General features: G+C 17.2%; 2 protein-coding genes across 2 annotated transcripts in view; one reads left to right on the top strand and one right to left on the bottom strand.

The window, feature by feature from the left end:
• Positions 1-2025: 2025 nt before the first annotated feature.
• Positions 2026-7968, top strand: PADL01_0207100 (conserved Plasmodium protein, unknown function; the record flags this gene model as incomplete). The annotated part of the gene is made up of 1 exon (XM_028681670.1): positions 2026-7968. One exon carries the CDS (start codon positions 2026-2028, stop codon positions 7966-7968), a length of 5943 nt encoding a protein of 1980 aa, XP_028536315.1.
• Positions 7969-8293: 325 nt separating this feature from the next.
• PADL01_0207000 (conserved Plasmodium protein, unknown function) overlaps positions 8294-12088 on the bottom strand; it is a gene marked incomplete at both ends in the record, with an annotated part of 5100 nt that continues 1305 nt past the window's right edge. Inside the window, one exon of the mRNA XM_028681658.1 lies at positions 8294-12088. This exon is cut by the window's right edge and continues 1305 nt beyond it. Within this exon, the coding sequence (XP_028536314.1) occupies positions 8294-12088 (3795 nt within the window).

Raw genomic sequence — 12088 nt, 5'->3', positions numbered from 1 at the left:
TTAAAAGAATAAAACTTTTTTCTTTTCTTCTTTTAAAAAAAAGAAAATATGCACTCTTATATAATCTTTAATTTTTCTATCATTCAGAACTTTTATTTTTTCTTTAGATGTCTTGAACTTAATTTCCAATTCATTTTAAAGAAAAAAATATAAATGCATATATATATATATATATAATATATTTAAATATATTACATTTTTAATATATATATATATACTTTTATGGTTATTTACTTATATATGAATATTTGTTCTTTATATATTATTATATAACTCATAAAAAAAAAAAAATAAAAAAAAAAAAAAAAAGGGAATAAAACATAACAGTATACATTATTATATTTTTTTTACGTATTCTCATAATTATTCAAATTAAATATATATATATGTATGTATTTTTTTTTTTTTTTTTTTTTTTTTTTTTTTTTTTTTGTGTACTTATTTATAAAATATTGTCCATAATAGTACATAATATATATATATATATATAAATGAAAGAAAATAAAATAATAAGTGACGTGAAAATATAGAAAAGGGACTTTTTTAAAAAATAAAAATACAAACCATATATTTTACATGAACATTTATAGGAATACATATATAAAATATATATTATATTATATATATATATATTTATTTATTTATATATTTCATAATGTTTTGAAATTGAATTTTTTTTTTTTTTTATTTAATTCTTCATTTTTTATACACATATATATATATAAATAAATTATTTTAAAATCCGAAAAAGTAAGAAAAGGAATAAGAGAAAGCAAAGGAAAAAAAATTTTAAGTTCAAAAACGGTACGCCAAAATATAGAAAAAGAAAATATATTTTTTTCTAAAATATAAAGTGTAAAAATATAAATATATATTATATATATATATATATATATATATATATATAAACAAATGAAGCGAAAGCATTAAATAATATATCTATATCGTAAAAAAAATAAAAGATATGCCAAGAATATTTTCAAACATATAAATAAAAAAAATGTCAACATACTTTGAATAATTTAAAAATATATCAAATATATAATATATATATATATATATAGATAGATAACTTAAAAAAAAAAAAAAAGAAAAAAAGTATCAAAGAATTGAACAAATTAAAAATTAATAAAAAATGTCGAACAATTAAAAGGAAAAATAACGTAAGAAAATTCAAAAATATGAGAGAATGACAAAGAATTGAAAAAAAAATAAAAAAAAAAATAAAATAATAATAAAGTTGAAAGTATTATTTGAAGAAAGTTTTAAATTGTAAGAAGAGTAAAAAAAAATAATAATAATAATATATATATATATATATATATATATATATAAAAGAAAAAAAGGTAAAATTAAAATTTTTTTTTTTTTTTTTTTTTTTTTTTGTGTTGTAATAATATATACCTTTATATATATATATATATTATTGACTGTTTTATTGTTATGTTTTATTTTTTTATGGTAATAATTTTGAATAGTCTTTAATTCATAGAAGTAGAGACGAATAAATATATATATATATATATATATATATATATAAACATTTATATATTTTCTAATGATTTCATGAATTCATATTATTTGTTAATATATATCTATACTAATGTGAATAACATAGCACCGTTTCGTTAATACCTACATATTATATGTATATATATTTTTATTTATTTATTTATTTGTTTGTTTATTTTTTCATTTTATTATTGATTTTTTTGTTGTTGTAACGTGTACAAATAAAAATAAAAGGATTTTTGTTTATATATATATATATATGTATGTATATATTTATATATATATATATATAATATATGTGTAAATATGTGTATTGATAACATATGCATGTAATATACTCACGACGAATCCATGTAAAATCCTTTCATACACATATATATATATATATATATATATATATTTATATATATATCGTTTTATTTTTATTTTTATTTTTATTTTTACAAAGGGGTACTTTATGTTTTTATTACACATAAAGCCCCATAAATTGTCTGAGTTTTTATATTTTATGAAATGTTAATAAAACAAGATCCAAAGGGAGTGGAGAAAATAGAAGAGAAAGAAATTAAAGGAGTAAAAGAAGAAGGGAAAAAAAAAAAAAATAATAATAAAATCATAAAAATAAAAAAAAGCAAAAATATCGATACATATTTAATAAATTCATGTGATTCCAATAATAGTAATTATTCATGTTGTTATTTAAATAAAGAATGTTTTGTAAAAAATATAAGTATATGTAAAAAATGTATATTCAACTATTTTGAATTTAAAAATGTAACAAAGGTTATATATATGAGACATGGAGCTAGGACTCCTAAAAAAAAAATTAGAAATATCTGGCCATTTAAAGAAGGTAAAGGAGATTTGACTTTTTTAGGTTTTCAACAATCAATAAAAGTTGGTGAATATTTAAGAAAATATTATTACACATTGAATACATTAAATAAAAAATATAACAAAAGAGAAAGGGGACTAACAATTAACAATAAAAAAAAGTCTTATATAAAAAATAATAAATGTGGTATAAAAAAACGCAAAACATTAAATAACAACAATAATAATAATAGTAATAGTAATAATAGTAATAATAGTAATTATTATTTTTTAAATGAAATGTATAATGTATCAAATAAGAATAATTATGTAAAAAATATCGCATGTCATAATAAAGCTTATTCTTATTTAAATGACTTATCTGTCTCCTTTAATAAACTTGCAAATAAGAAGAGCAACTTAGATAAATTCAGTGACCGAACAGATTTTATAAATTATGAAAAATACTTTTTAAAATTCAAGAAGAGTTATAAATATGAAAGAAAAATATTTATTAAAATTAAAAGAAGAAGGAGAAACAATATTTTGAAAATATGGATACGTCAACATTTAATTAGTAGAATGAAAAAAATTAAAAATAAAAACATGAAAAATAATAATAATAATGATAATAATAATAATATTGATAATAATAATAATGATGATAATAATAATAATATTGATAATAATAATAATTATTATTATTATAAGGAAGGACCAGCATTTAATAATAAACCATTCAACTATATAGATATGTTGGAATATATAAAATATTATTATAAAAACATTTTAAAAGATAAAAAAAATATTTACACATTTAATAAAAAAAAAGAATTATTGTTCCCAGTAATGGAAATTTTGTATATGTATAAAAAAAAATTTTTGCTTAATAAAATGAAAGAAAACAATATAAAAAAAAAAAAAAAAAAATATGATAATATTATTAAGTTAATAAATAAATATTTATGTATTAAAACAACAAATAGCGAACGTTGCAAATTAACTGCATATGGTATTATTTGTGGTATATTAGGAATAAGTGAATATATTTATTTTTTCTTTTTTATATTGTTTTTTAAAAATAATTATGATAAGACATATGATAATAATATAGATAGTTACACCAAAAGAAAAAAAAAAAAAAAAAAGTGGTTGAATAAGAGGTCCAAATGTTTTTCACATGAGATATTTAAGAGGCATATTATGAGTGATGAAAAAATATGTGATGATATAAAATGTGGTAAAAAAATAAGTGATGAAATAATAAGTGGTGAAATAATAAATGATGAAATAATAAATGATGAAATAATAAATGATGATATAATATGTAGTGATATAAAGTTTGATGATAATAATTCCATGTACTTGTTTAAAAGTAACAAAACATTTTGTATACAAAGTAAGATTAAATTTTGTGATGAGTTATATTTATATTTTAATAAAATTTTAAAAAAATTCCAAAATCTTGATTATATGTATAAAAATGGTTATGAATTAAAAATGTTTTGTAAGGATAATGATGTGTTGAATAATTTTGATAATAAATGTTTTGATAAAAATGAATATAATATATCATATCCCAGTTATAATAAATATTGGAATGATTTTATAAGTCATTATGTGTTAAAAAAAATGGAAAATAGTTATATTCATAATAATAATTTAATGTATAATATAAATGTTTTCTTTGATTTAATAATAAAGGAGAAAGGAAATTTTCAATTTTTTTATAAAAATATAAAACAAAATAAACAAAAAAGTGAAAAAGGATTAGAAGAATGGAATGTATTTAATATCTTTCAAATATATATGAAATATATGTTCAATGAATTTATAGAACTTTTCAAATTTTTAAATAAAAATATTAAAAATGTTGAAAATATTGATAATACATTTGAGAATATAATTCATGTATATAATAAATATTATATAAATACTAGTGTAAATGAAAAGGATTGTTTGGAAAAAAAACAAATACATTCAAAAGAATATATGATGAAAAAAGTAGATGCAAGGAATAAATCGATGGAATATCATAATGTGGGTGAAATAATAGACGACTGTAACGTTAATAGGGACAATAATAAAAAGGAGATAAATAAAAATTGTAATAATATGATAGATAATAATAATAATATATATAATAATAATTATAATATCAAAGTAAAATTGTCGAATAGTCATATTTTTAAATATAATTATATATTGAATCTTTTAAATTATATAGATACATATGTGCAAATTTTTTTTTATTATTTAAAAAATATGTATATCCTTTTCTCAGTTGTCAAAGTAGCAGAAAGGAATTCTCTTATGCTCAAAACACTTAAGACCAAAAATCATTATATTAAAAAGTTAAGAAATCATATCATTGATAATTCCGATTTTTATAAAATATTAAATGATTTTTATAAAGATGAAATATTTATTGTTTATGATATAACTAAGTGGACAGAAAATTGTATCAATACTACAGATATATTATTTAATGATCTAAAAAATAAAAATAATAATAATAGTATTAATAATAATAAAAAGATATGTGATTTAGAAAATATGGATATACCTATTACAAATGATAATGAAGAATATCATGTTAATAATAGCATTATAAGTGTATTGAAAAAACATAATTCTTCAGTTTATAAATTAAAAAAAAAATTAAAAAATTCAATAATTCTAAAAGATCTAAAAAAATTAAATTGTAATTTTATTAGTAAAAATAATATACATAATACAAATTGTGATCAACATAATAAAATATATCAAGATAAAATTAAAAATTGGATATATCATCCTTTTCATAATAAAAAAAAAAATGTTAAAATTATTAAAAAGTTTATAAGTGCTTATGATGCTTATATATATCATGATATTAATTTAAATCTAAATTTTAATCGATCATATGAAAAATTATCTTTACATCGTGCTTCCAATTATGACTTAATAAAAAAGGAGTATGTGGACAATAATTATATTAATAATGGTTATATGAAAAAATATGAAGAAAATAATATAAATATTTCAAATGAACATTGTTCATGTCATAATAAAACAAAATTTTCTAATGCACTTCAACAAAATGTTTTAGAGGGAAATATTTTAGAGGGAAATAAACAAGATAAAATAAAAACAAATATTCATAAAAAAGAGAAAGTAAAACATAATACATATTGCACATCACATGGGTTATTACAACCATATTTAATAGAAAGAAATAAAAATTTAGAAAATAAAACAGAGGGACAGAATGGTATGAACATGTATGATAATTCAAAGGGTTATATAAAAAAGAAAAAGAAAAATAAACAAAAAAAAAAGGAATTAAATGACCAAAAAGGGGACCAAATGAATGGCCAAAAAGGGGACCAACTGAATGACCAAAAAGGGGGCCAAATGAATGACCAAAAAGGGGACCAAATATATGACCAAAAAGGGGACCAAATATATGACCAAAAAGGGGGCCAAATGAATGGCCAAAAAGGGGACCAAATGGATGGCCAAAAAGGGGGCCAAATGAATGACCAAATATATGACCAAATGAATGACCAAATGAATGACCAAATGAATGACCAAATGAATGACCAAATGAATGACCAAATATATGACCAAATAAATTCCAAAGTAAAAACATTTTATAAAAATATATACGATTGTTACAAATCAATGTGCAAAATTGAATATAGTAATAAATATCTTTCCTGGTTATGTAGTGGTATGTCTTTAATAGATGTTGTTATAAACTTTATAATAAATGTTAGATTATATGAAAAATATAATAAAGAAAATAAAACAAATAAATGTTTTATTCCAAAAATTATTTTATATATAACACATCAGTCCTCAATATTATCATTTCAATCATGTGTAGGTATAAGAAAAAAAGATATGAAAATACCTCCTTTCGCTAGCTTTATATCTTTAGAATTAATTCATATAAAAAAAAAAAAAATTAAAAATTTAAGTAACAAATTATTTAATGTTTTCAATAATGAAAAATCTTATTGTAATAAGTATATTATAAAGGAAGAGAAAATAAAACACACATCATCACGCACTCTTAATAGTATGGATAGAATGGATGTCCTACATTATATTTATCAAAATAATATGGCAAATATTTTTTGCTGTAAGGATGATTGTGTGTGGAAGGTACGAAAAAAGGAAAAAGAAAAAAAATGTGGAAAAAACAAAAAAATTATGAAGCAACAAAATGAAAGTGCAATTAAGGTTGAAAAAAATTCATATTATATGTTAAAAAGAAATATAAATGAAAATATAGATAAGAAAAAATGTATTAATATAAATAATACATCTAATTATAATAATATACCTACCAATATTAATAATAATAATAATTATAATAATAATAATAAATATGAAAATTATTTACCAAAATGTTTAAATAAAATTGATGATTTTAAAAATTTATTTTATTTATTATGTTATAAAAATAATAACATAGAAGATCTGATACAACTCTATAATATTTGCTTAAATAATAAACATACACATATAAAAAATATGCAATTAAAAGAAGGTAAGAAACATGGAAAGAGACATTTCTATGGATATTTTGTTAAATTTACTTTTAATAATTCGGTACCTTTAAAATTAAAAAAAAATAAGTTAATAAAAAAATATGACATGGGAAATAAAAAAGATAAAGAAGATGATCATTATCATAATGATAAAAGTAATTATAGTGATAATATCATTTATGATAATCATCATGCTAATAGTAATAATAATAATAATAATAATAATAATAATAATATGATTCAAGATACCAATCTAAATAAAAGAGAAAGTTTAAAAAAAAATTATACACAAAAAAATAATAATCATTCTAAAAAGATAAAATATAAATATAATAATAATGATAATAGTTCAAACTATATTTCTAATGTGAAATTCTTTAAAATGAAAGATATTGCTAAAATAAAAATGAATAAGACATGTGATCAAAATAATATATCATGTATACATAAAATGAAAGAGAAAAAAAAAATTCTTAAAAAGTTAAATAGAAAGATTTTAAATTTTAATAATAGTAAAAAAGATAAATATATGAATTATATATATAATAGTACTAATGTAATATATGGTAAAAATTATAAAAGAATTAATAAAAATATTAATAACCAATTTATAAATAAAAAAAATGTTGATATTAAGAATATATTATTACATAAATGTAAGCAACATAAAAATAAGACAAATACTATTACATCAACTTTTAATAATAATAATAATATTGAAGATGATATATCATCAAGAAAATTAAAATGTAAAGATATAAAACGAAATACGAAACAAAAATATATAAACGATAATAATATTAATAGTTATAATATTAATAATGGTCTTGTTAAAAAAAACAAAGATATTCTTCACAATGAATGTAAAAATAAAAAAAATCAAATTATGGAATATAATATTAAATGTGATGAAAAAATTGTTTCAGAAAAAAGTTCTACAAATATTATTAGTTTAAAAGATAAAAAACAAAAAAGAAGAAATGCAAGTAAAAAAAAATTACAAAAAAAAAATTATGAAAATGAAAATATTGTTTGTTTAGATTGTTTAATTTCTTATTTAAAAAAAATGTTAAGAATTTATGGAGATCCAGAAATATTATAACGTTCAAATGATTATTTATAAATATATATTAAATTTATATGCCCAATATATATATATATATATATATATTTAAATTTTATTTTACAAAATATGTATTTTGTGTGTATATGTGATACTTTTTTAATTTAATAGAAAAATTTTCACATATATATATATATATATATATATATGTTTTTTTTTTTTTTTTTTTTTTTTTTTTTTTAACTTTTAAAAGTGTTAAATTTGTTGGTTACGCAAAAAAATTAAAATGTAAATATATATATAAATATATATATATATATATTTTTTTTTATATTTATTATAACAAAAAAAATGTATTCAATTTTTATTTCACATATAAAAGCATGTCAACGTCAAAACAGTGCATATTTATTTCATTCGATATATGAATAGAGAGAGAATGTTTTCTTACACATGATACAACAAGTTTAAAAATATCATCATGTGTTGCAGATGAATTTGTTATATTGTTCTTATAAAAATAATTGAACTCTATAATATAATAATAAAATATACGTAATGTTTGTAATGACATGGATGATATATTAAGAGGTGATGATGAAATGTATAACAATAAGGTTATAAGAATAATATTACGTTTATCAAGTGAATTCATTGAATTTATTTTATTATGTAATTGTAAATATTCTTCAATGAAATATAATAATTTTTTATATATTACATATTGATCTTTTTTTTCAAAATAATCATATATAGATATAAAATTTAATATATATGATGATATATTTGGAATGTTTATACAATTTTTTATGGGTATTTTTAAAAAATGAGTATATAAGAGGTTATAATAATTTTGTGCCTTGTTTTCTTCTTTTTGTATATTATTTATTTTATTTTTTTTTAAACAAAAAGTTTTAAATAATGAATCAGCTTCTTTTATATAATCAAGAAATGTAAGAGAATTAAGAAATTTTATTTGATATTCTAATTTTACTTTATTATTATGAAAAAATATATCCATAATATATTTTTGACTTAATATATACATAATGTCTTCATTTCTTATTTTTATATTTTTTAATGAAACAAATATATCTATTATATTCATACTTGATAATTTTATTTCATGAGGACTTTTATTTTTTATATCGTTCATATATAAAGTATGAAGAAAAATATTGAATTTTTTTAATAACTCCATTTTTATATCAATAAAATAATTATATGATGTTATATCATTTGAAGGACATGTTAACAACATATTAGAATATATATTACTGTGATTTGTTTTATCTTTTGTAAGTATTATATTTTCTTTGTTTAGTTGTATATTTAAATGTATTTGATCTAATTGAGATAATGAAAATATTTTTGAATGATAACCATTTTTATATTTATTTACAAGTTTTATATCTTTATTATCATCTGTTTTAATTTTTTCCTCATCAGATAAATTTATATCTTCATAATGGTCTATTAATTTTTCGTTATCTTTTTTTTGGTTGTATTCTTTATTTGTTTTCTCTTTAATTCTATCATCACATTTCATTTGTATGTTGTTATTTCTTATTATGTATGATGCATAATTATTATTAAGAGTATAATAAAAGGAAGAAATATTATTTATTAAAAAAACTAGAACATTTCTATGTAAGTACTTATGGGTTAGAAATTTATTAAAATAATTTAATATAAAATCGTTGAAATGTGGTTGATATAATAAGGAACATTTTATATATATCTCTTTTTTCATATAAGTATGTAGTATTTCTTTAAAAAACGTAAAATGTTTAATATAATTTACATGAGATAATATAATTTCTTCTGATAATTTTATTATATCATTTAATATATTATATTTATCATTTTTTATATTATAACAATATGATGATCCTATATTATATTTTGTTCCACAATTATTTAATATGTTATTATCTTTATCAATACAAAGTGATGTATCATCTTGATATTTTATGTATGGAGTATCTTCAAAAATTCTTTTCATAATAAGAAATATATATTTTATATTTATAGAAGAAGTGTATTTTTTCATATATTCATAATACATTTTATATATTTCATGTTCAAAATTTTGAGCTTTTAATAATGCAGAAATAATAAAAAAGAAATTTTCTTCTGTTAACACATTTTGTTTATATTTTATTATGTTATTTAAAATGACCCATATTTTTTCTATTACCTCTTTATCAATTTTTTTATTATATGAAAATATATTTTCATAAACCAAAAAATAAGTATTTATAGAATATTTTTTGAAATGATGAATATTAAAAGGGAATTTATTACATTTAGATGATGATGTACATGTGTTATATATATTTATTCTTTCATCCTTTTTATTGTCATCAATTTTTATAATATCATTTATATTATTTATTGTTTTGTTCTTCTTTTTACTTTCTTCCCACATTTTATTATTATATTGTATGAAAGAAGACGAAAAAAAAAGGTTATCCATTATTTTATTCATATAGCTTTTTAACATTTCATCATATAAATTAAGATTCAATAAGTCTTTATTTATTTTTTTTTTTTCTTCATATATATTTTTAGGAGTATTAAAAACAAAATGCGATGTATTATTATTATAATATAATGACGTTATTACAGATTCATTATTTGTTTGGTATATATTATTAGGTTCATAATTATCAATCATTTCATATATATTATTTAAATACACATTATTTAATACATTTTGTTTTATTTGTCCTAAATAATTGGCATTATTTTTAAATTTTTCATTTATATTATTTATTTTTATTTCTTTAAGTTTCTTCAATAAGTTGAGGTACATAATAATTTCCGTTTCATTCATAAACAAAGTTGGATCATTTTTTTTGCTTAAATATTGTAGACATTTATATAAAAATGGAGAGTGTATAGACGTTTTATAATAATAATAATAATATATATATATATTAATTAATATTAATATATGATGATTGGATAAATTTTCATCATAAAAATTATGGTTGTTTGATAAAAATATATTTTCACATTTTTTTATAAATTTTAATATATCTTGTTGAAATATATTTATTGTATTATCATAAGAAAGACATATTTTGTTCATTTTATGTAAATAATGAATAACTGTTATTAATTTATTGAATGGTATATATTTATTATCTTTAAATGGATGATCAAAAATAGTGTTACATATATTTGATGACAAATATATCATATGTGTATTTATTAATTCATACATATTGTTATAATTTAATGATATTATATCACTTGTATTTATATTATTACATAATATTATTAATTCTTCTTTAAATTGATCAAAAAATAAATTATTATCTTCAAATATTTTGGAATATATATATATTTGATGATATATACCTTTTATTAAATTAATCATCATATTTATATGTAAACTGTTGTAATATATAGATATACGTTTATAAGAATTAATTAAAAAACAAATAATAAGAGAACATATATCATCTTTATAATTTCTCATTTGATATAATATTATTGATAAATTCACATATATAGAAATAAAACTATTTAATTCATTTTGTGTCATTATAATTAATTCGTCATAATATATTGATAAATAATCAAACATATATTTTAAGAATGTTTTTACACATTCTTCTGTTTTTATATTATAATTGGGTGATACAAATTTATTCATTTGTAATATTTTTATTATATTAATTATATGGGAATAATTCCATAAGTTTATATAATCATTTTTTAGGAATCCCAAATTATGATTGTAAATATTTTTAATATGTGTATTATTTGTAACATGATTTGTGGATATCATATATTTTTTTTTTCTTTCATTCGACAATATGTCTAAGTTTTTTCTACTACAAATATGAATATTTTGATTTAATCGATTCATATTATGAACATTTTGATTTAATCGATTCATATTATGAATATTTTGATTTAATCCATTCATATTATGAATATTTTGATTTAATCCATTCATATTATAAACATTTTGATTTAATCCATTCATATTATGAATATTTTGATTTAATCCATTCATATTATGAATATTTTCATTTAATCCATTCATATTATGAATATTTTCATTTAATCCATTCATATTATGAACATTTTCATTTAATCCATTCATATTATGAATATTTCCATTTTGTTTACTAACATTTAA

Source organism: Plasmodium sp. gorilla clade G2, assembly GCF_900097015.1.
Source record: "Plasmodium sp. gorilla clade G2 genome assembly, chromosome: 2".
Classification (NCBI taxonomy): Eukaryota; Apicomplexa; class Aconoidasida; order Haemosporida; family Plasmodiidae; genus Plasmodium; species Plasmodium adleri (nom. inval.).
This window is presented reverse-complemented; position numbering and strand designations above follow the sequence as displayed.